The sequence below is a fragment of the Schistocerca cancellata genome, chromosome 4 (genome assembly GCF_023864275.1).
Source record: "Schistocerca cancellata isolate TAMUIC-IGC-003103 chromosome 4, iqSchCanc2.1, whole genome shotgun sequence".
Taxonomy (NCBI): domain Eukaryota; kingdom Metazoa; phylum Arthropoda; class Insecta; order Orthoptera; family Acrididae; genus Schistocerca; species Schistocerca cancellata.
The window spans coordinates 603,802,318-603,828,650 of record NC_064629.1 but is presented as its reverse complement, the minus strand read 5'-3'; the positions used below and the strand labels follow the sequence as shown (position 1 = coordinate 603,828,650).

The following is a 26,333-nucleotide window of genomic DNA, read 5'->3' as shown; positions in this document are numbered from 1 at the left end:
TAATGCTGAACAGATTTACGCTGGATCACAAATCGTTCCAATAGTGGCCACCAGGTGTAAATCTGGCGCTGTGGACAGTTTGTAAGTACGACATCCACGCTGTCGTCTGACAAGCCGTAACCCGTGCGAACAGTATGGCTATCGAGAAGAGAGATCGTGTGCAGTTAATGAAACTCTTTTATGTGAACGGCAGCAACTACAGTGTTGCATTGAGAGACTATTCCCGACTGAAAGGTCTGAGGAGAGGCCCTATGTCGATAAATCGTTTATAAAAGATGACAATGAGATTCGAAAACGCGGGTGAGCTTGGTGTGGCACCTGGAAGAGGAAGACGTCCTATTCCGTTCGAAGTTACTGACGACGGTGCCCTGCTGTAACTGACCATGCTGCACGTACCTCGGGAAGTGCTAGTATTCGTGCAGTGTCACCAGAATTGTCCATCCCATAATCAACAGTACGGAAGGTTTCGCGGTCTATTTTACACTGGTACACATACATGATCCAAACGGTACAGCAACTGAAACCGAAAGCTCCGCAGCCAATGTTCCGAATTTGGTTTTAGTATTCTGGCACAGATCGAAGTTGATGACATGCGGGTTGTCAATATTGTATGTAGTGAGGAGGTACGTGGAGTAACGAGGCACATTTTACGGTACAGGGTGCACTGAATACACAGAACTGCCGAATTAGGAGCAGTGTTAAACTGTGTGTTGTGCACAGTGAGCCACTGCACTCGCCGTATGTCACTGTGTGATATCGATTCATAAGCTCCTTTATTCTTGGTCCGTTCTTCTTTCCTGAGAACCTGTCAGGTACAAGGCGTACCGTGACGTCTGCACGTTATCGAGACCTTGTACAGCATGTGATTCCTGTTTATTAAGAATGAAACTGTGTGGAAACCTCTGTTTTCGTGCAAGATGTGGCAACACCTCATGTCGCTCGCCCAGTGAAAGATCTGCTTAATGCAACCTTCCACGAAAGGCTTATTTCCAGTGGTTTTCCAGATGCATGACCTGCAAGATCACCTGATCTGAACCCATGTGACTTTTGGTTCCTGGGACATCTAAAAGAACGCGTTTACCAGGGACACGTTCGGTCTCTACATGAACTGAAGGCCAGTATACAGGAACACGATGCTTAGATCCCACCAGAACTGCTGCAAGCAACTGTTGATCATGTCGTTTTAGGGACGCAGCATGTCTTCGACCTCTCCAGTGCTCATACTAAACAACTGTGTTAGAGGCGGTTAATAATTAAATCACCATTACGCCTTTCTCTCTCGTTTGACCTTTTCTGCTCATGTCCCATTCCTAACCAACTACATATGGGAACATTTCTATATGTATTTTTTACATTCACAGAGCCAGATTTGCATCTGGTGGTCAAAATTGGAACTATTTTTTTTCTAGCGTAAATCAATTCTGCATTAACGCATTAGAATATCTACTATGTTTACGATAATTACAGCCCACACTGGACCTCCGTGGGTAATCACAATTACCCAGTATCTGCTGCCATAAAATCCCATAAGAACCTCAAAATGTTACAAGAATCTGTTTTTTACTGCAAGTTGTTGCTGCAGACGGATGAAGAACAACTTTAACGCTCTGAGAGGAGAGGGCTAAACTACATACATAATGTACGTCGAGGTCCACCAGACAAGTTTCATTCTTCCTCGCTTTTTAGCAGTATTTGCTTCTACAGAAGGTCAGAATCATGGTTTACCACTGTGATGTGATGCCGTAATTCCCATCTCCCGATGTAGTGCTTTAAATGCCAGTATTTCAGACATATATCTTCCTGGTGTTCACATGGCCCGATGTTTGGATACTGTGGCTGGCCACTTCAGTAAAATACACCATGTGCGCCACCATCTTTCTGTGTCATCTGCCGGAATGACCACCGTCTGCAACCCCCGAAGTGTGCTGCCTGATGAAGGAATTCAAAATCCAGGAACTTTAGGTCACAGATCGCTTGTCATATTTTGGAGCTTAGAAATAAACACGATCGTTTGTGTCCAGTCTCCATGACATCCACTTCTGCAACTACTGTGGCCACGTAGTCAACAACGGTAGGCGCTCCCCTCTCATGGTTCCTGTGACACCATCTTCGGGCACCACTTCCCACAACCAGCAGGAGAAGTAGACTCCACTCCGGCTTCTACACGTGACAGGGCTTCTTCTCGGGAATCCTCTCCCTGTAAATACACAGATCAGAGACACGACACCACGCTAGTGGTTACAAGAGCCACAAACTGTGAGTCCTACCCAGTCAACTCTTCATCCGTTCAACAGGCACAGTAGATAAACCCTCACAAGGAGCTCGACCGTCAGAAGTAGTGAAAGATAAAAAAGAAGACATCTCGGGAAGGTTACTCTGGTCATCCTGGAGGTGCCAGATGTCAGCATGCTATAAGACTCCGAACTGATATTGTTCAACTGATGTTGTTCTACCCTGAACAGTGACAAAGACAGTGGTCCTGGGGTGTGACCCGTTGCCGTAGCCCCTTCACGACTATTCAGGACACCCTCACAATGATTATCAACTGGAACTGCAGCGGATATTACTGTCATCTACCAGAACAACAACAGTTAATTTCCACTTGAGCAGCAATCTGTGCTGCTGACGCACACTTTCCTGATGAGCTGCAATCTGCGATGCTCACCGAGACACACACTTTACTGATGACCATTCTCCAACTCTTGGAGATTATAGTGGATTCTGTTGGAACTATACTGGCCCAAACAGAGAAACTGGAGGGTCTATACAGTGGTTCACAAAGACATCGTCAGTGAGTGGATTACCCTCTGTACCAAGCTGCAATTGTAGTGTAAATGCAGACACGCCTGCGGTCATCGTCTGTTACGTTTATTTATCCCCACGCCGGGTATTTGCGTATCTTGAGATGACTACCTTAATCCAGTCCCTATTTGTGTTGTGACTACTTTTCGACAAAAAGCTGGCATGGCTATCCCATATTCTGCAACTAAGGACTAGCTGCACGTCAAAGCTCAACACTCTCTGCTTTCTTGTGGAATGGAGTGCAACACTCCCCTGCATACTTATCGGGCCATGGTCGCATCTCAATTGGACTATGGCTGCCTGGTTTAAGACTGAGCGACACCTACAGATTTGAAGGAACCCAGCCTGCCATCGTAGAGTAAGACGGGCAACTGTCACATTCTGGATTAGTCCGATTAGACAGTGTCCTTGCTGAGGGACGGATCTTCCTTTGCAGTTCAGATGGTACCAACTCTTGCTGACTTACGCAGTCATCATCCAACAGTTTCCAAATCGTCCTGCTTACCATATTCTTTTTGCACACAAGGGGCATCGACACCCTGGCACCCACCCACAGATGGCGGGACTTCTGTCTAACCTCTTTAGAATGTACTCCCATTGTTTCCTGCGCACCACCCCTTGGTTAGTACCCATATCACGAATTAGGACCGATCTATTTCAAAGACCTTAAGTTTCAGTCATCCCCAAGTCCTCTCAGCGTCCCTTTCTCTTAATTCTTCAGGAATATCCCTGTGCTACTGTTATTTAAGCTAATGGCTCTAAAATCACGAGCAGAGCAGGATATGATTTTTCATCTCCAACCCGTCAGGAACAATATTTGTAGCTGGGAACGTGTAGTATTTTTATGGCGGAGTTCATAGCCATGAACAGAACCTTACATTTTACGAAACAGACCTCTCTCGACGGCATTTTAACTTGTAGTGACCTAGTTCAAATGGTTCAAATGGATCTGAGCACTATGGGACTTAACATCTGAGGTCATCAGTCCCCTAGAACTTAGAACTATTTAAACCTAACTAACCTAAGGACATCACAGACATCCATGCCCGAGGCAGGATTCGAACCTGCGACCGTATCGGTCGCGCGGTTCCAGACTGTAGCGTCTAGAACATATCGGCCACCCCGGCCGGCGTAGTGACCTAGTGAGCATTCTCCACGCTATTCGTCCATGTTAGTCTTCCCACCGTCTGATATCCGCTATTCATGAGTTTCTCTACGTTATTAGTTTTAATACCTGCTCCTTTGTCTTCCTCTGGTTCTCAAGTGATGTGGGTATCCCAGGGAATGAAACGGTCCACTTTTTAGTTAAGGAAATTATTACTTGCCCAATATTCGTTATGACGATCATAGGTGTGGATCTGCCCGTGCTAATGAGCTCTCTCTTCACTCGAAAATGGAACAATATCTGATGGGCTACTGGCCTCTCTAATAAACGTCGCACTATCAGTAAGACTGCTGTCGCATAGCGTTTCTCCTAGTTCCTCACTATGTCCCCTCCACACCGGTCCTACCCGACAGCTCACCCCTACTTTGTGGGGTCTTACAGACAGTAGACCACATGGCCATGTATGGAAGTGAAACATGGACGATGAATAGTTTAGACAAAAAGAGAATAGAAGCTTTCGAAATGTGGTGCTACAGAAGAATGCTGAAGATTAGATGGGTAGATCACATAACTAATGAGGAGGTATTGAATGGAATTGTAGATAAGAGAAATTTGTGGCACAACTTGACTAGAAGAAGGGATCGGCCGGTAGGGCATATTCTGAGGCATCAAGGCATCACCAATTTAATACTGGAGGGCAGCGTGGAGGATAAAAATCGTAGAGGGAGACCAAGAGATGAATACACTAAGCAGATTCAGAAGGATGTAGGTTGCAGTGGGTACTGGGAGATGAAGAAGCTTGCACAGGATTGAGCAGTATGGAGAGCTGCATCAAACCAGTCTCAGGACAGAAGACCACAACAACATCAACAACAACAACAATTCCCAACTAACCAACCAATAAATCACTTCCTGGGTCCTACAGCTCTGAGGTGGTAATCAGGGCCACATTAACTCCTTCCTACTTCCGCTGATTTACAGCCAGCCTAATCCCTCCAGGTACAGGCCAGCTTGACAGCCGATGTGATTTTATTTTCTGTGCATGACGTCTTTTGCATCTCGTGATTATCTTGCAAAGGCGACATCAGCGTATTATTTGACAGCTGAGGTCAGACGGCGGGTACACAATCCCATGCTTAAATGATTACGCATAAAACCGTACGAAAGTTTATCCAATTGGAGTGGAAATGAGAAAGTCACAAAGTGAGGATAAGCATCGGAATGAACGCAGGGATCTGACTCAGTCTGAAAACTGAGTCGACAATAGGCTTCCAGAAGGCAAATTAAAGCAGTTTGTGCGAAGTAGCAAGCAAATTACATCTTCTCCAAGTTTATCTTATTTGTCATGAGTGGGCTCATTTTGCAATTTCATCCAATGAACGATTGACGCTACATAATCACCCCTCCAAGTCTTCGTAAGGGGCGACAAAATTTCCGGTCTTGTGAGTCGAAAAGTGACATAGGAACTTAAGCATCATTCTCAGCAATTTTTCGTAGTGGCACTTTCCAGTACCAACTGCTAACCAAATTCTCTCGTGCACTCCTTTAATACTAATTCCTTTAAGTGTTTGTCTGCATTCTAAACTGTCAAGAAGGCTGCAACGCTACAAAAAAACTCGCTTTTTCTAACAGAAATGCCTATAAGCCTTTGCTCAACTGTCCTCAGGTATCTGTCGCTTGTCGGTGGCCCTCTGTAGACAGTGACTTACTAAACGGGCCAACCTCTTCAGAGTGAATCAAACTCTTCAGTTAACTCACACTCTATAGGATTTGAGAAAAACTCACTACATCCATAAGAGGTATAAGTGGAGACATTTTGTTTTGAATGACTGGCAGCAAAGTATTACAATACCCTCCTAATCTTGGTTTTATCTGGCTAGTGGATGTGCTGAACCTAACTCATTGATGTCTCTTATGCTTTTTTTCAATGCATTTTATATTTCACTTAGTATGCCACAAATATATTTGTTACAACATTTATTTTAATTAATCATAAGAATTATGTTTCACCATAGACTTTTAAGGTGTTCTTTGGAACAACGACTTAAATGAAATATCCTGACATCGAGATACAGAGCATCAAACGTTTTAAATATTCTTTCATACTCATTTGAAACGCTCATAGATGAACTAAATTTCAGTCATATATAAACGAAATATTGTGGTTTCATAATATATGACATGACAGTGTAATATGTAAGAATTACTGTCTGCTTTGGATTTCAGTTAATTCATTGTTCAGGAGAACCGCTCTACATTGGCCAATTCCTATATTATATTACACTATCAATTGATGTTAACATCTGGTAATGCTGAAAGCAAGGGGAAACTACAGCCGTAATTGTTCCCGAGGGCATGCAGCTTTACTGTATGGTTAAATGATGATGGTGTCCTCTTGGGTAAAATATTCCGGAGGTACAATAGTCCCCCATTCGGATCTCCGGGCGGGGACTACTCAAGAGGACGTCGTCATCAGGAGAAAGAAAACTGGCGTTATGCGGATCGCAGCGTGGAATGTCAGATCCCTTAATCGGGCAGGTAGGTTAGAAAACTTAAAAAGGGAAATGGATAGGTTTAAGGTATATATAGTGGGAATTAAAGAAGTTCGGTGGCAGGAGGAACAAGACTTCTGGTCAGGTGAATACAGAGCTATAAATACAAAATCAAATGGGGGTAATGCAGGAGTAGGTTTAATAATGAATAAAAAAAAGTACGAGTGCGGTTAAGCTACTACAAACAGCATAGCGAACGCACTATTGTGGTCAAGATAGACACGAAGCCCACACCTACTAGAGTAGTACAAGTTTATGTGCCAACTAGCTCTGCAGATGATGAACAAATTGATGAAATGTATGATGAGATAAAAGAAATTATTCAGGTAGTGAAGGGAGACGAAAGTTTAATAGTAATGGGTGACTGGAATTCGAGAGTAGGAAAAGGGAGACAAGGAAACATAGTAGGTGAATATGGATTGAGGGATAGAAATGAAAGAGGAAGCCGTCTGGTAGAATTTTGCACAGAGCATAAAGTAATCATAGCTAACACTTGGTTCAAGAATCATAAAAGAAGGTTGAACACATGGAAGTATCCTGGAAATACTAGAAGGTATCAGATAGATTATATAATGGTAAGACAGAGATTTAAGAACCAGGTATTAAATTGTAAGACATTTCCAGGGGCAGATGTGGACTCTGACCACAATCTATTGATTACGAACTGTAGATTAAAACTGAAGAAACTGCAAAAAGGTGGGAATTTAATGAGATGGGACCTGGATAAACTGATTAAACCAGAGGTTGTACAGAGTTTCAGGGAGAGCATTAGGGAACAATTGTCACAAATGGGGGAAAGAAATACAGTAGAAGAAGAATGGGTAGCTCTGAGGGATGAAATAGTGAAGACAGCAGAGGATCAATTAGGTGAAAAGACGAGGGCTAATAGAAATCCTTGGGTACCAGAAGATATATTGAATTTAGTTGATGAAAGGAGGAAATGCAGTAAATGAAGCAGGCAAAAAGGAATACAAACGTCTCAAAAATCAGATCGACAGGAAGTGCAAAATGGCTAAGCAGGGATGGCTAGAGGACAAATGTAAGGATGTAGAGGCTTATCTCACTAGGGGAAAGATAGATACTGCCTACAGGAAAAGTAAAGAGACCTTTGGAGAAAACAGAACCACTTGTATGAATATCAAGAGCTCAGATGGAAATTGACTTCTAAACAAAGAAGGGAAAGCAGAAAGGTGGAAGGAGTATACAGAGGGTCTATACAAGGACGACGTACTTGAGGGCAATATTCTGGAAATGGAAGAGAATGTAGATGAAGACGAAATGGGAGATACAATACTGCGTGAAGAGTTTGACAGAGCACTGAAAGACCTGAGCCGAAACAAGGCCCCCGGAGTAGACAACACTCCATTAGAACTACTGACAGCCTTGGGAGAGACAGTCCTGGCAAAACTCTGGTGAGCAAGATGTATGAGACAGGCGAAATACCCTCAGACTTCAAGAAGAATATAATAATTTCAATCCCAAAGAAAGCAGGTGTTGACAGATGTGAAAATTACCGAACAATCAGTTTAATAAGGCACAGATGCAAAATACTAACGCGAATTCTTTACAGACGAATGGAAAAACTAGTAGAAGCCGACCTTGGGCAAGATCAGTTTGGATTCCGTAGAAATATTGGAACACGTGAGGCAATACTGGCCTTACGAGTTGTCTTAGAAAAGGATTAAGGAAAGGCAAACCTACGTTTCTAGCATTTGTAGACTTAGAAAAAGCTTTTGAAATGTTGACTCGAATAATCTCTTTCAAATTCTAAAGGTGGCAGGGGTAAAATATAGGGAGCGAAAGGCTATTTACAATTTGTATAGAAACCAAATGGCAGTTATATGAGTTGAGGGGCATGAAAGGGAAGCAGTGGTTGGGAAGGGAGTGAGGCAGGGTTGTAGCCTCTCCCCGATGTTATTCAATCTGTATTTTGAGCAAGCAGTGAAGGAAACAAAAGAAAAATTCGGAGTAGGTATTAAAATCCAATGGGGAAGAAATAAAAACTTAGAGGTTCGCCGATGACATTGTAATTCTGTCAAAGACAGCAAAGGACTTCGAAGAGCAATTGAATGGAATGGATAGTGTCTTGAAAGGAGGATATAAGATGAACATCAACAAAAGCAAAACGAGGATAATGGAATGTAGCCGAATTAAGTCGGGTGATGCTGAGGGAATTAGATTAGGAAATGAGACACTTAAAGTAGTAAAGAAGTTTTGCTATTTGGGGAGCAAAATAACTCATGATGGTCGAAGTAGAGAGGATATAAAATGTAGACTGGCAATGGCAAGGAAAGCGTTTCTGAAGAAGAGAACTTTGTTAACATCGAGTACTGATTTAAGTGTTAGGAAGTCGTTTCTGAAAGTGTTTGTATGGAGTGTAGCCATGTATAGAAGTGAAACGTGGACGATGAATAGTTTAGACAAGAAGAGAATAGAAGCTTTCGAAATGTGGTGCTACAGAAGAATGCTGAAGATTGGATGGGTAGATCACATAACTAACGATGAGGTATTGAATAGAATTGAGGGGAAGAGAAATTTGTGGCACAACTTGACTAGAAGAAGGGATAGGTTGGTAGGGCATATTCTGAGGCATCAAGGGATCACCAATTTAGTACTGGAGGGCAGCGTGGAGGGTAAAAATCGTGGAGGGAGACCACGAGATGAATACACTAAGCAGATTGAGAAGTATGTAGGTAGCAGTAAGTACTGGGAGATGAAGAAGCTTGCACAGGATAGAGTAGCATGGAGAGCTGCATGCAACCAGTCTCAAGACTGAAGACCACTACAACAATGCTGGGTTTCATGTTCATGTTCCTGCTTTGTCCCAGACAATTGTGAACATGTGTCTGCAGCGTGCTGTGCCTAGCACTGAAGCCTTTTCATTTGCCTCTGCAGCAGCTACAAACGCAGTATGCGTTGACGCCAAAGTATGAGAGCAGTAGGGCAGTCGTAGCGTCAGGACACTTTTAATATCAAATTGATATGAAAATTGATTAAATTGATGAATTTATCACCCCCGCCCACCCCCACCCCCTAAAACGCCCGCCGCCGGACCTGGATGACGTCACGTATTTTTCTCAGCCTGCACGTATGCTCCAGCCCGTCCTCCCCCTCGCCCCTACCCAGAACCTACCCTATTGGCGGGAATTTCGAATTTTGGTGGGAATTTCGAATTTTGGTTGGAATGCCTTTGTCCCAGGGCTGCGCTGACATACCACCCCATCTCCCCTCCCCCACCCGGGAATTGGTGGGATATTAAAATTGCTGGTATCCTTTCTGGAACTTGAACCCTGGTGCTACTGGATGGAAAGCCCAAGTGCACACCCTAACACATGGAAACTGTTCAGATGGAGGAGAGGAAGGTTAAGTTAGTGTACTTTATTTATTTTGGTCAGGAAACTGACGCAAAGATCGATCCTAATTACGTAATCAATCACAAAGATCAGGTCTAATTACGCAACTACACTCCTGGAAATGGAAAAAAGAACACATTGACACCGGTGTGTCAGACCCACCATACTTGCTCCGGACACTGCGAGAGGGCTGTACAAGCAATGATCACACGCACGGCACAGCGGACACACCAGGAACCGCGGTGTTGGCCGTCGAATGGCGCTAGCTGCGCAGCATTTGTGCACCGCCGCCGTCAGTGTCAGCCAGTTTGCCGTGGCATACGGAGCTCCATCGCAGTCTTTAACACTGGTAGCATGCCGCGACAGCGTGGACGTGAACCGTATGTGCAGTTGACGGACTTTGAGCGAGGGCGTATAGTGGGCATGCGGGAGGCCGGGTGGACGTACCGCCGAATTGCTCAACACGTGGGGCGTGAGGTCTCCACAGTACATCGATGTTGTCGCCAGTGGTCGGCGGAAGGTGCACGTACCCGTCGACCTGGGACCGGACCGCAGAGACGCACGGATGCACGCCAAGACCGTAGGATCCTACGCAGTGCCGTAGGGGACCGAACCGCCACTTCCCAGCAAATTAGGGACACTGTTGCTCCTGGGGTATCGGCGAGGACCATTCGCAACCGTCTCCATGAAGCTGGGCTACGGTCCCGCACACCGTTAGGCCGTCTTCCGCTCACGCCCCAACATCGTGCAGCCCGCCTCCAGTGGTGTCGCGACAGGTGTGAATGGAGGGACGAATGGAGACGTGTCGTCTTCAGCGATGAGAGTCGCTTCTGCCTTGGTGCCAATGATGGTCGTATGCGTGTTTGGCGCCGTGCAGGTGAGTGCCACAATCAGGACTGCATACGACCGAGGCACACAGGGCCAACACCCGGCTTCATGGTGTGGGGAGCGATCTCCTACACTGGCCGTACACCACTGGTGATCGTCGAGGGGACACTGAATAGTGCACGGTACATCCAAACCGTCATCGAACCCATCGTTCTACCATTCCTAGACCGGCAAGGGAACTTGCTGTTCCAACAGGACAATGCACGTCCGCATGTATCCCGTGCCACCCAACGTGCTCTAGAAGGTGTAAGTCAACTACCCTGGCCAGCAAGATCTCCGGATCTGTCCCCCATTGAGCATGTTTGGGACTGGATGAAGCGTCGCCTCACGCGGTCTGCACGTCCAGCACGAACGCTGGTCCAACTGAGGCGCCAGGTGGAAATGGCATGGCAAGCCGTTCCACAGGACTACATCCAGCATCTCTACGATCGTCTCCATGGGAGAATAGCAGCCTGCATTGCTGCGAAAGGTGGATATACACTGTACTAGTGCCGACATTGTGCATGCTCTGTTGCCTGTGTCTATGTGCCTGTGGTTCTGTCAGTGTGATCATGTGATGTATCTGACCCCAGGAATGTGTCAATAAAGTTTCCCCTTCCTGGGACAATGAATTCACGGTGTTCTTATTTCAATTTCCAGGAGTGTATATGCATAGCACTACACAAGGATGGCATAAAAGCGCTATACATCGGAAAAACTGACGATACCATAGAACTGGTGTTATCCTGCTGTGAAAAATTTCGCAATACCACTCGAAACTAGCGACGGACACACACACTCAAACTCTACCCTACACCTACAAGCTGGCAGAAGAACAGGCTGGGGAGTAAGGTACTATCTTAATTCTTTCTGGTTTGGAATACGTTCAACTCATGGGATGCTGGTGTTGGACAGAGAGAAGTTTAAAAAGTGTATTACATGTAAGCATACAGCATCAGTAGCTGTTTGATGTCAGAGTTTGTTCCAGGTGCCTGCTCAGAAACCATCCTACAGCCCAGGTAATCGAAGCCAATACACGCTACCACAACTGATGCGAAAAAATGCATCACAGTTCTAATCACACTTCGAAATTGTCATAAAAAACCAGCACTCGTAATGAATAGGTCATAATGCAGCACATGTACTGGGGAAAATCGTGGTCCTAAAGGACTGCAGCGGGGGCGGTAGTTGAATGTGCGTTCTCCTCGAAAGGCGTCCACAAACTGCCGAAAATCGAGGTCCCATTCATATGTCCCTCCACCCCTCCCTCCCTACGTCCATCTACGAGGGAGGGGGGTGGGGGTGGGGGGTGGGGTGGGGACATGCTCCTTCAAACAGCCAGCTGCTCCGCCGACCGCCTTGTGGCGCGGGCAGGCCACTGTCCGCCCTTTGCTGCCACCCTAAGCGGTCACTCGCCGCACTCGGCTTTCCACCACCTGGCCGCCACCTTTAGGCGAGGCTCCTATGCCAATACAGTAGCGTGTATAGTCAACTAAACAATAGGAGATAAAAGGACGGCCACCTCAAGTGCAACTTGTTCATCTAAAATATAGCGACAGAGCCCCCACACGCCACCCCCTGGACAGAAAGTGGCTATGTCCGGTGACCTCCAATGCAGACACGCTTCCCCCGGCCACTCATTCGCAGCAGCCCACAATTCTGAGATGGAGAACAATTGCATTTGACGGCAACGCATCTATAATCAAGCATCTATTAAAAAATGCACAACACATTTGCGACTATAATAAATGTCCTCTTTCCACGAAAATAGGAAAAAGTCCATTTTTTTTAGTTTTATCAGCAAAATCGGTATAGTTTTTACTGCAGTCGCATCTCATTATTTTGTGACGTCCAGGGAAGTGTACCGTCACCGACCACAAATGATGAGCAGAGACATGACCACCCTGCAAAAATCAGGAAAAAGAAAGCTTTGACTATTTTTCTGCGAGAACTACTGGTCACTGAAGACTAAACTCGTTATTTTGAAACCATCATCGGAGTAAACAAACCACGAGAATTAGAACTCCAAAGAAAAAAAAAATCTATATTAAGCCAATTCTTCCAGCTTGTTGAACAAATTAGACGACCTGAGAGAATCTCTCACGTTCAGTGTCTGTAAATAAACTGTCATCCACGTGAGTATTACAAACGTTTCAGACAATCTTTCACGCCATTGGAACACATATCAAGAAAAAAACAACACATTTATTTTACGTTTGACAAAAAGAAGCTATAATCAAATGGTTCAAATGGCTCTGAGCACAATGCGACTTAACTGCTGAGGTCATCAGTCGCCTAGAACTTAGAACTAATTAAACCTAACTAACCTAAGGACATCACACACATCCATGCCCGAGGCAGGATTCGAACCTGCGACCGTAGCGGTCGCTCGGCTCCAGACTGTAGCGCCTAAAACCGCACGAGAAGCTATAATCCAAGAGAATTTAGCTGTTCTGTACACTCTGACAGGGCCCCTTTTACTAGTGCAATGCTATATCACACTAGCGTTTACAAAACAAATCGTGAGAGCTTATCTCGTCCTGTGTAGGTGGATGACTGAAATTTCGTTAAAAGATATCGCGAAACGAAAAAAAGACACAATTGTCAAGAATCATTCCGCAGTGCCCTTGCCATCTTTTCCACCCGCCAGGCCGCACGTGATTGATATCAGTATGATAGGCTAATTAATTAATTAATTAAATTGATCACGAGAGTCACTTTACATGGCAAATATTTTTTTTCCAGCTTTCAGATTACACTAACCAGCTAGGACAACTGGGAATCCATGGAGGGAACACGATGTTCCTTTCGAGGAACACTATTGAGAAATGGCATTTGAAGCTGACCACAGAAGGATTTTACAGTCCAAGACATACACAACATACCCTGCTTAAAAGGCGGTCTTGAGTCTACAGGTACACACGTGACTCACTGGTAATGTTACACTTTCAGGTAGAAATGCTGTCTGCGATTTGGAATCAAGTCTATCCATTCTACAACATACGCAAGTTGTATCTTGTAGAGACATCTTTTAATGGTTACAGCCACTGGTGAATCATATTCGTGCCACTCTCGTATCTCGAAACGAGTCACCCTTTTTCTTTTTTTCTTTCGAACCTGTCTGCTAAGGATCCCATACACCAAGAACCCCAGCGCTGTTTTTAGATAGTCCTTCTGCATCTTGTAAGTGCTCCTAAGTCTCTGCCCCATCCTCCCTCCAGATTAGTCTATGTGATAGTCCAAATTTAAGTCTGACCTGTGCAGAAGTCGGAGAGGGCTATATCTAAGACCTACTGCGTCGTGTGGGCAAACAGGACGAGCTGAGTTAATGCAACATAAGTGCGTGTTTGATCACTCAATGCAAATGGGAACGTGGTGTCATAGCTCTGAAAACCACGTACAGTGTGTAAGGCCAGCGCCAAACGAAGCTTTCCCCTGCAACACGAGGTAGCAGAAGAGATAGTACGATAGGTTACAGTGGTGTTTCCTGTTGGGAAAATTAGGAAGACTACACATTATACATGGTATGGAGGAAGGATAAAGATTTTGCTATACATCTCCAAATCACATAAGGTAGTCCGAAAGAGATCTGTGCCGCTCATGGTGTATTCATGTCTATCACACAACCATATGAAGCGATCCTATTAAATATACAGGTATTGGTTCATTGGAGCAGATGGTTCGTGACTGAAGTCGCTCCCACAGACCGGGGTAAAGTTTCATCACCTGTACTATAGGATGACCGCATCCAACAGACAACCAATCACAGGAGAGGGCTCTTGCGTTGCTCCTTCATAAGCAGTTTAATACATTGTGTTTTTCAGTTGTGACACACCCAATCAGTGCACACCACCGTACACTTTGTTTTTTCGGCCATGACTTAAGAGTGCTTTGTCAGCTGCTGCTAAACAGAAATTAACACGTTTCGATCCTCTGGCTCTCACAGGAAACTGTACATTGCATGGCATAAACTATACAGCTACCAAACCACAGGCTGGTAGAAATAAAACGCAGCCGCGATGTTTCTGATTGTCAAAAATGTGGAAGACATCGCAACATATGGAAACTGGAAGAGTTTGCGGTATTGTAGAGCGCTTCCAGCAACTGTTCGAAGGTGATTACCTGTACAGTTAATATCTTCCCATCGAAAGGGTAGCGGATGTCTCGGTGCTCCGTTTCGAAAAGCATTGTTCCTCCATTTTGCAGCCATGTACATGATTACAGTTCCATTGTTGACCATCGCCAGAAGGTGCTGTTCACAACATGCATGAGTAGCATAAATAAAAAGAGGTACTGTTATTATATTGGCGAAAAAAATTAAAATAAAAACATGTGTAGGGTATAGTAGCACATGGAAATAGAACGAGTCTGTAGCAATGAGAAAACGCTTCCAAACAACTGTATTAAAGTATGACCTTAACATGTAATCCCATGTTCCACAGCGACAAGCAGCAGATATCCAGTGCTCTATCAAGGTTCGCTCCATCTCAACAGAATGATGTCAGTCAATCATTACGCAGTATTCAACAACGTTCCCAGTGGACATTTGGGATTGGAAATACTCCATTGATATGGGACGATGTACTGTAATACACACCACACCTGATAGCAAGATCAATTTTAGCAATTTTACCCAGAAGTCGGAGAGAGGAATTTCCACCACATTCTGCAACCTGTCTAGAAACAGAGTGAGTTGAGTTAATGCTGTAGGAGAGTGTACGATGTGTAAGGTCAGCCTCAAATAAATCCTGCTCCTTCAGAACGATGACAGTACAAACAGTTATTGTGGTGTTTCTTGCTGGGAAAATTAGGACGACTCAACATCGAAGCACATCCGTGCCCCTCAGAATCCATTCACGTCTATCACCCAACATTCTATCATTGTTATCCTGTACCACTGAGCAGAGAAAAATTACGATCTATAAAAGCTCCGTTAATTTCTACCGACAGATTTTTACCGCATCTCTCTCTTCCGGTATATCTAAAACAAATACCATCTACATGCTAGCATCGAGCGTATGTGGCGATCCGATTAAATATACATGTATTTATCCATTGGAGCAGGTGGACAGTGATCGACGTCGCTTGCAGAGACAAGTTTAAAGTTTTATCGCCTGTACTGTACGAGAACCTGTATACTTACAGGTAATTCCCTTTTTAAACTCCTCTCTGTCCAACACCAGCATCTCATCAGTTGAACATATTTCCCACCAAAAAGAATAAAGATAGTACCTTAGGTCCTAGCCTTTTTCCGACCAGCTTATAGGTTTAGGGTAGAATTTGAGTGTGTGTGTCTCTCGCTAGTTTCGAGTGGTATTGCGAATTTTTTTCCCATCAGGATAACACCAGTTGTATGGTATTTTCAGTTTTTGCAGTGTATTGCATTTTTACACCGTCCTTGTGTAGCGCTATGCAGATAGTTGTGTAATGAGGCCTGATCTTTGCGATTAATTATGTAATTAGTATCGATCTTTGCGTCAGTTTCCCGACCAAAATAAATGAAGTACACTAACCTAACCTTCCTCTCCCACATTTGGACAATTTCCATGTGTTAGTTGGGTGCACTTGAGCTTTCCATCCAGGAGCCGCAGGGCTCAAGTCCTGGAAAAGGCACAGCCATTTTTAATTTCCCGTCAGTACCAAGTGCCTCTGGTGGTTTAATTGTGTTAGGAAGGGGGGGAGGGTTACACTTGGGCTTTCCGCCTAGAAGGACCAGGGTTCGAGGCCCAGAAAGGATACCGTCAGTTTTAATTTCCTGTCAATTTCCGGGTGGGGGTGGGTGGGTGGGTGGATGGGGGGTTGTCCGCACCTCCCTGGGACAAAGAAATTCTCACCAAAATTTGAAATTCCCGCCAAAATTCGAAATTCCCGCCAATAGGGCAGGTTGGCGGTGAGGGGGGTAGGGGAAGAGGGGGTTGGGGTACACGTGCAGGCTGAGAAAAATAAGTGATGTCATCCAGGGGCGGGGGTGGGCGTGGCCGGCGGCGGGAGTGTTTAATTGATCAATTTAATTAATTTACATATTAATTTGATATCAAAAGTGTCCTGACGCCGCGACTACCCTACTAGTTATGAGTCGAGTACATATATTTGTGTTTCAGATTAATTATGTTTAAAATTTGCTGACGCTGCCACTCTTATCTAAGATATTTATGATTTATATCTCATTTTATTAACTGAGGTATTTTTCCCTACTAAGATAGTTAACTGTTTCTCATGTCGTATTTCTTCATGTTTTAAGTAGATGGTATTACTGGTATCTTCTTACCATGTTTCACTGCTTTCACTTGTAGACATGCACATTCTTTGCGTCTGTTGACAAACCTGAAGACGATTACAATACACTGAAAATCTGAATCAAGTAAAATGTAAAAATTCGGTGATGAATGATTGATATGAAAAGTAGGCACAATTATTACATACCTCCTCGCAAGGAAGCTTGAAGAAGTTTCCTTTTTGTCAAAGTTTATAACCAAGTGGTTTTGCGCCTTTTCGTCAGAGTAACTCACATGTGTTAACTTTTTGGTCTGTCAAGGAATTGCCTATCGATGACTTAAAGAATATCCGTTGCAATACGGAAAAGTATCTTTCAACCTCACCTCTAAAGGACAGCAGTTGCAGAACGGAAATATCTTGTCACAGCGGTTTTTCCAAATCATCTATTGTTACCCTCAAAGACATCACGATTTTTCAGCTTTTGCTGCCCCAATAGTCAGAAAATAACATGCTACAGGGTCCCTAGTTGGACCGGTGCACCGTGAAAGAGATTTGGGCAACAGAAGAGAGACAAACGAAACATCTGCAATTGGGCGCAGAAGCAATGAAGGAACGTACAAGAAGAAAATGACAGAAAAGCAGGCGATGCAGGAAATAGAAAACACGACCTTCATACACCACCACCAGGAACGTTGGGTAAAAACTGATCTTTGTAGAAAACCATCACCGAATTAATCATTAAGTGTGTTGTATCTCTTATGTGTCAAAATATGATTAGCAGTCTAACAGTAATGATGATGTAGACTGCTATTTGTGTTATATCCTTCTAAAACTGTCACACAGGGGAGAAATAGATTAAATGTTGGCTATTTTATCATGAGGATGCGAGGCTACGCTTCAGACAAGACAATACCTGTATGATGTTTGTGTGGGCTAGTGACCTGGAATTTTTGCATCTTTTGTTTTTCTTTGCAGTGTAACGATTACTGTTCTACTGATATAAAGAATTACTAAGCATATGGAACGTGAATTAACATTTGCCTTTCAAAGAGCTATTTTATTTCTATTAACTATTATAAAAACCTGGTTAAAGAATCCTATTACTAATTTTTCAAAGCGTTTTTCTAATTTTGCATAATCATTACTTTTTATTACATTTTCTTGACTCTTTGTGCTTCGGGGGATGGATAGGATTGGAGGAGCACGGAACATTCAATAGTGGTAAGCCAAATGAATTTATGGTCTGTGTTGATGAAATTGGCGCAAATAATAATTTGTTATGACAGTGAATAGCTGATGTTATTTTTCATCTCTTCTGTTATCGAGGGTATTTCTTTTTTTTATGGAAATAGACGTGGGCAATTCTACAGATTCTTTACATTCATTAATGAACTGTAGCGGTCTCCTTTTTAAATTTCATTATTTCACTGTGTTCTTTTTTCACTACTCATGATGTACCCTGAACACAGCAACATGCAGGATACACTGGTAATGAGACAACAAGTCAGATGATTGTAACTGGTTACTTCACGTAATTCTTGTCATTTAGTCCTATCACACTGTAGAACCTCACAGGTGTTACACGAATGCAAGTACAAAATAACATGCAGATTAAAACCAACGCACGCATCCCATTGTGTTCTCGTGCAATGTGGCCCAGGTGTGGCCACTCTACCGTATTTATCCCTTTAAGCATAAACAACTGCGTTTGAGCTACGATATATACACTCACGGCCTGCGACGGTGGCGCTCCTGGCGGGTGGCTGCTGCGGCTCCGGCAGGCGAGGGCGTCGTGAGATGGCGTCTAGGGACGTAGCGTGCGGCACGCTTGGTACCGCTTCCTCCGACATCTGCAACACACCATCAATTGTGTTGACGCTCATAGGTTTTCCTTTTTGGGTTTTCTGTTTGCTTCCAGTACCTTCTGGGTATTAACACAACAGCAATTTCTTGAAAGAAGGGGAAACTCACAAATATAATCATAATCAACCACCATAATCGCAGCGTAAAGGCGAAGAGAGACTCACATCATCACCGCTAATGTCTTTAGTGGCTGTGCGAAGAGACGACGAAGTAAAAAATATGTATCAAGTAGTCTGCAACAGTGATTGTGTTAGAGCAATTAAGCAGTTATACCAAACTAAAAACAAAACGAAAGGCAAATATTTTCCTCGAGTTGGACACATGTGGAGAAGTTGTAATGAAAATTTATAGTGAATTCTTCACCGAGATCTGCTCAGATAACTCCACAGCAGAGTGATGTAAAACGAAAAGCACACACTCTTTGGTTTAATAGTGACAAGTATAAAATTACGGGAAAGTTTGGTCCACAGTGGTCTGTATGGGGTTTTATTGAACGAATATAGAATTTCAAGGCAACTCGGGTATCTCTTAGGAGAAATATGTGGGATATCTTAAGTCCCCACAAATTGCCCTCCGCAAAAGATTTTTTCAGAAATTCTCGGAAAATTCTGATCCTACGTAAAACCTTATCGAAAGTCTCGAGCATCAACCGTCATCAGACGTACCAGAATAAAAGACAGCGAAAAGGAAACATATATTATTAATGTTACGTTCAAAATCGCAATCACGTAGGAATATTTTACTATAGTACCACTGTCAGGCTACTGTGAAAAAACTTAAATGGATGAACTAGAAATAAATATTCTCTTTCCAGCAAAAACTATTGAAATGGTATAATACGATATTGCGGTGCCTTTGTTATTACGATGCAATGTTCCTTCGGATTGAATATTTATCCGCAGACACGAGGCAAGCGGCTTTCAAGCAAAACGTCTCCCCTCTACGGGAATATACATAATGGATGTACGAGTACAGGTTGTAAACACATGGTTGACGACATATGGAAGTTTGGGTGTGGCCGTGAGTCGTATTTGGATAGCCAAATGGTAAGGCGATCGCTCGCGATAAGCGTGAAATATGGATTTGAGTGCCAGTCCGACATGAATTTTCATTGCCGTTATTCCATTTACGCAACTCCGAATACATTTCATGTTGAAATGGCTGTCAATGAATAATACCCCGTGTTCATACTCAATTCCTGTTAGGTCACACACTGGGTTACCTGCAGAATTACGCTCTTCTCGGCTGACGTCGCAAAACTCACGTTTAGAAGGAGAGTGTAACGAACAGGTGCGCGACATTGTAAAAGTCAAATATCCTTCTACGGGATCCGGTGAGCGGGCCACTTTTCATAAAGCATTAAATTAATAAATCCTTGAATATATTTTAACCTCGATAAAGAAATGTCTGCAAAAACTAAAGAGTTTCCCGCAACACAGTGTAGATTTAGCAAAAATCTATCGTGTGAAACTGTGTACGATCGCTGCACACGTAGAATGTTCCCAAATATTTTTTGTCTTGAACTGCTGAGTTATAGAGCCCAGTGCGATGCTTAGGAAAGCGAGTATTTATTTATCAGAAACTATGTAAACAGAGAGCACACGAGAAAGCGTGAGAGAGCTCAATACATGCAAACACTGTAAGTAGCAAACTCAGATTACTGAAGGTGCTGTCGTGAATGGAAATGTATCATCGTTGAGTGATTGCAGGAAAATTCAGAACAACAATTACACAATTTCCACTTCGTGTAATAAATTCTACATGCTTTATATGTGAATAAATGTAAAATCATGATCACAGACAGAAGAGGAAACTCCTGGAGCGGTAAGTAAGACAAAAATTTGTAGAAAACGTAATGTGAGAGAAACGGGTGAAGTTGTGTGGAGGGTGTAGTGGAGTGCAGGCATCATGGAATATTTACAGTTGACGAATGATTAAAGACTGTGATACGTTTGGATAGCCAGCTTCAACTTACTTCGTTAATACACAGTACGGGCTACTTTCATGGCAAATAAGTTCGGATGTCTTTGTTATTTGCGATAATGTGATACACTATTTGTTTGCTTCACTTGCTTGTCTTTGTCTTCAGAAACAATCTTGAACGTTTTGTATATACTACATTGCGGTATACTGCTTTTTGTGTTTGATCAAGATTCTGTTAGGAACAGATATTTATTTCCTGAAATATGACAAGTATTTTTAGAAATAGATCTCTACCGTGTCTCGAAGCTCTCCAGACCATCACAACGAGCATCTGAACAAAAATTTTGATTTCAAATTTAACTCACGAAACAATGATGTGCACTTACACTTACCATAGAAAACCCTGATTATCTGACTCTGGGTACATGTTTTAGCGGAAACTGGAGTAGATATCCGGTAGTATATCACGAGGAGAGATACATTTAGCAGAAAAATTACGTTGTATTCATTTCCAGAAGATAATTTGTTATCAGATAGGACCCACATGTGTAATCCAATGCGTAAATAACTACAGCTGCCTCTTTGTGTATCTCCATCACCAAGAGACTTCTGTCAGCAAATAACAGCTCCAATGCGTTTGTAGTATTCTAAATTTCCTTGCATTAGAACATGGCAAAAGAAATTTCTGTCTGAAAGCATTTTTGTGTCAGCACCACAGCCTTACCCATTCTAATTGTCACTTCAGCAACTTACACAACAAATTAAGAGATAAGGGAGAGTAGTATAGCTATGCACATTTTACCACACGCAGGCATCGGGCGACGAAGCACTTAAGGTCACAATGTCACCTGATACCCCAACCACGCTTCTCAGGAAATTGCTTACTGCAAATTTAAGGTTATGACATCACATCAACCAAGTGTCAAGGTCAGGGCCCCTCCAAGGTCACCCACCCATTGTGTCAGTATGAGGACATGACCACACTCCCTCCTTGACCTAGGCCAATAAGATGCCTTAAAAAGGTGGAGAAACAAGTTGTTCCCTCCCCCTCCCCTCTCTTTCTCTCGAGTTCGAATGTGTGAATCTCTTCATTCTTGGTCTGTGCATCATAGGGGAAGTATCATCAGCGTAAAGTGTCATCAGTGATAACCACCATCTCTCTGGAGCTGCAGTTAGGTGGTTTCCTCCACCCACTCCTCTACGAAAATTGTGTCAGGCTATTATCCAGCTTAAAAATGGCGTCAAATATTGTTGCAGAGGAAACTGTGGTATAGTGGTTATGATACTGGCCTATTTAATGGAGGGTCGTGAGTTCAAAACACAATTGAACTGTAAAATTTTAATTTCTATATTCGATTCGAGTACATTCTAGAAGTATCCACAAATGTCAAGAATTATTGTACTGGAATGTTCTGTAACTGTATATATACCGTATGTGTTCTGGCCAGAGGCAGTTCACTCTGCACTCTTGTATGTGCAAGTGCTGAATAAATCTTCGTTCAGTGAAAGTAGTGTTATTCATTCATATAATTACATCTTCTTCTACGTTAAATTATTGTCTTAATTTATGGTAAAAATTATGTATGTCACTTATAGTATGTGAATAAAACATTATGGGAATTGGAAGGGGTGCATTGTCGTGCATTACTATAATTAAATAGCATGTGGCATTTTCTGTAACCAGTCCAATGTATGAGCACCTCTCGCCGCAATTTACAATTTTGGGGTGATTTGTTACATACTTGACCAATTTTTCTGCAACTTTTCCGGGTCGGCAACCAAAGATGCACGTAAACACTAGATTGTAAATAAGCTATATCTGCGAGTAGCCAGACACTTGAGCATGCATTAGAATCCAGGAGAAAAACATATGATGGTGCATGGAAGAAGGGCTGCCTGCAGAAGAAAACGTGACACCAAACAGTAGCTGAGTTCAACATGGCAGAGATTGGTGGACAGGACAAGGACAAGACAAAAGCAACCTATGTAAACGATGAAGTGCAAAGTGGAAGCCTCCGCAGTAACGATGGAAATCGACCGAGACCAAAGAGAAAGAGAAGCCAAATTGTGACCGGAGAGAAAGACCAAGTGCCAAGCAAGGTTATTATTTAATAGTTCATAGTATAGGGATAACAATAGCCGACAATATCAGACACGAGTACAGAACTAACTGACCATTTGCTGGGCAGCCGTAATTATATCAGCTACGAGGAACACTACTGGCCAGCATATTCACATAGCGAGACAAGTGGTGCGCTCATGCTACTAGCACGGTGCTGTAGCGACGCTGTGTCCTCTAATGGCTATCTAGGTCCATTAATTGCGGTGGGCATTCAACTTCCGCAGAGCCGGAAACAGATTCCTTTCCCCCAAAACAGGCGCATATGAGCAGAAACACCTTGGGTCGTAGCTTAGGGGTGGAATGGGGGAACGGGAGAAGACTCGGTCCCTTCAACCGCCGACTGCAGGAAGGGAAGATGTTCGGCAGTGTCCATTTGGACATATAAGGCTGAGTGTGCTACGGATTCCACCGACCCACACTGATACAGAAGCGATCGCTGGTGCACAAGTGGCTGTAATGGGATAACTGTCCAATGTATGTTGCCACTCAGTATCAATGTGGAAGCAGGGGACCTTCTGTTGATCGAAATCAGCAGGTAGACACGACAAATCAGCAAGGGAATGCTGTGCCATTGTCTTGTACCGGACGGTGTAATTGTATGCAGTCAATGTGCTGTTCACACTGATAGGCTGGAGTGCGGCTGAAATTATGCCACCAACGGCTTGCGCCGACCGAAGTGGCCGAGCGGTTCTAGGCGCTTCAGTCTGGAACCGCGCGACCGCTACGGTCGCAGGTTCGAATCCTGCCTCGGGCATGGATGTGTGTGATGTCCTTAGGTTAGTTAGGTTTAAGTAGTTCTAAGTTCTAGGGGACTGATGACCTAAGATGTTAAGTCCCATAGTGCTCAGAGCCATTTGAACCACCAACGGCTTCTCATGCGTAATTAGGGAGAACTGTGAAACGAAACTATATGACCTCTTCAAGTTTCAAATATCTATGAAGTATATATGTAGACTGATGTGAGGGGAAAATTTGTATCAATGCTGGGATCTGAACCCAGGTCTTCTGCTCACAAGGCTGATGCACTAACTACTGCGTCACACTGGGACAGTGGCTTTGTACAACTGCACAGACTACCCCAGCACGCTTCACTCCTCAATCCAAAGTCCCATTCACGCCTCAGCCGAATTGGTATTCCCCCTAAACTCTAACATATAACATATATAGCACCTCAGCATCGAACAAAACGGGGGATCCTGCCTGAAGCCCAGACACCAGTGCTTTAATCAAACGCACCTGCAAGATGTACTTCTGCCCCAGTCATCTGCCCTGTGTCTTGTGTCCTTATTACCCCAGCAGACATACTGCAGAAATAAATCTTTGATAGGAAATGGTTGAAGTCTGTTGGACTCATGGTTCTTTAGGTATTATCCGTCTAGATTTTCGGTACATGGTATATGACTTTATCAAGGTGCAGAATTCAGAAAAGTATGTTTCTCAAGCTTTAATATAGCACTTATGTAGATTACCTATGTCGTCAGTGTTGACTTTCTGTTAACAAAGATCGTCTACTCTGCACTTACAACTTCATTTCGAATAGAGTATCCTACAAGCTCCATTATGTATGGCTGTCAGTACTTATTTTATTAGTGTGTTGCTTTGTGGTACTGCCTACCATGTTTAGCAAAATGTTCCATTGATGTTAGTCTTCTACGCCACATATAACCCAATTTCGAGCATCCTTATTTTGAAATGAAACTTACTTATGACGAATAGCCAGAACTCCAGCAGAGCAATGGAATCAGATGTGTAATATAGATATCTGCATAGTTTACAGGCAAATAATTAAATTACAGGCGATGGAGCACAGCTTTTAAACTTATCTCAGTGCTGATTGCCTGGAATGTGTACTTCTACACAGGTCAACCATCACATGTTCTTATTACTCAAGTAGACAAACTGCAGAACGAGAGTAGTCTATATGTATATATATTGTATTCGAAATTACTGATAGGAAATGGTTTAAGTTGGCTATTTTTCTAAAGACCTGTGGAATAACATGGTCTGTAGTAAACAATCCTAAGTCGGTGATATCTATATTTGATGGTATTATAGAAAACATCAGCCTAGATTAAGAAAAATATGTTTCTCCAGCTGTAATATGACACATACAACACACTTTTTGTCTTTGTTGGAATCTGCATTATAATGTACACCAGCACATAGGACTGATTGTTACAGAGCAAAACTAGCATATTTTTTTAAAAAATGTTTGTTAGCATTTTATAAATTTAAACAGGTTTCCACAGGATCTAACACACAGACATTTACGTAGAAATTATAGTTTCTAGCATTGTAATACGACGATCTTTAGCCACGGTATATGTAACAATCTTATCATAGTTTACAATAGCATTACTCCTCCCTGCTAGTCTTTTTATTGGACACTTAAGTCATGGTTTGATGTTAGGTAGTTACACATCTACATTTTCTTAAAAATCCTAGCGAAGTCTTGCATTATATCCACAACCATAAAATGATAATCCTCTACATCTGCATCTTCGTTACATCATACTCTGCAAGCCATCTAATAGTGTGTGTACTTTCGGTATCACTTTCTGATCTCTCCAACCCTGTTCCACTCGCAAATAGTGCCTGGGAAGAATGACTGTCGGTAAGACTCCGTATTGGCTCTAATTTCGCGAATTTTTCCCACGTGGTCAATACGTGAGATGTATGTAGGGGGGGGGGGGAGTAACATGTTGTCCGACTCCTCCTGAAAAATACTGTCCCAAAATTTCATTAGTAAATCTCTCCGTAATGCACAACGCCTCTCTTGGATAGTCTGCCAGTGGAGTTTGTATAGCGTCTCCGTAAAGCTCTCTCGCCAGCTAAACGACCCGTGACGAAACGCGCCTCTCTTCGTTGGATCTTCTCTATCTCCTCTATCAGTCCCATCTGATAGGGATCACAGATAGATGAACAATACTCCAGAATCGGGCGAAGAAGCGCCTTATAAGCCACTTCTTTCGTGGAAGAGTTACATTTCCTTAAGATTCTGCGGACGAGTCTCGTGTCAACTTTTCCCACTATCTGTTTTATGTGGTCATTCCACTTAAGGGTGCTCTGGATACTTACGCTAAGATATTTTACGGCAGACGCTGTCTCCAACTGTTTGTCATGAATAGTGTTGCTGTACAGTAGTGGATTTCTTTTCCTATGTATGCGCAATATGTTACATTTATTTACGTTCAGGGACAACTGCCAGAGCCTGCACTATTCATCAATTCTCTGCAGGTCGTTCTGCAAATTCTTACTATCTTCCGGCGTTGCTACTTTGGTACAGACAACTGTATCATTTGCGAAGAGCCTTAAAGAGCATCCGACGCTTTCTACTAGATCATTTATATATACTGAAAACAGGAAAGGTCCTATCACACTTCCCTGTGGTACTCCGGATATTGCCTTTACATCTATTGATTTAGTTCCGTTAAGAGTGACGTGTTGAGCTCTCTCTGCAAGAAAGTCTTCAATCCAATAGCACGTTTGCTCCGATACTCCGTAAGCTCGTATTTTTTTCATTAAACGGC

The 26,333-nt window shown here is 43.2% G+C and overlaps 1 protein-coding gene across 3 annotated transcripts in view; it reads right to left on the bottom strand.

Annotated features, from left to right (window-relative positions):
* The window catches only part of LOC126184928 (potassium voltage-gated channel subfamily H member 2-like), a 1,246,473-nt gene that overhangs the window by 308,954 nt on the left and 911,186 nt on the right, over positions 1–26,333 (bottom strand). For all 3 annotated transcript variants that reach the window (XR_007536905.1, XM_049927600.1, XM_049927601.1), the window contains exon 6: positions 18,628–18,745. Coding sequence is in view for 2 of the 3 variants with exons in the window: in XM_049927600.1 (XP_049783557.1) it covers positions 18,628–18,745 (118 nt within the window). In the remaining variant the exon portion in view is untranslated. The remainder of the gene's footprint in view (positions 1–18,627; positions 18,746–26,333) is intronic.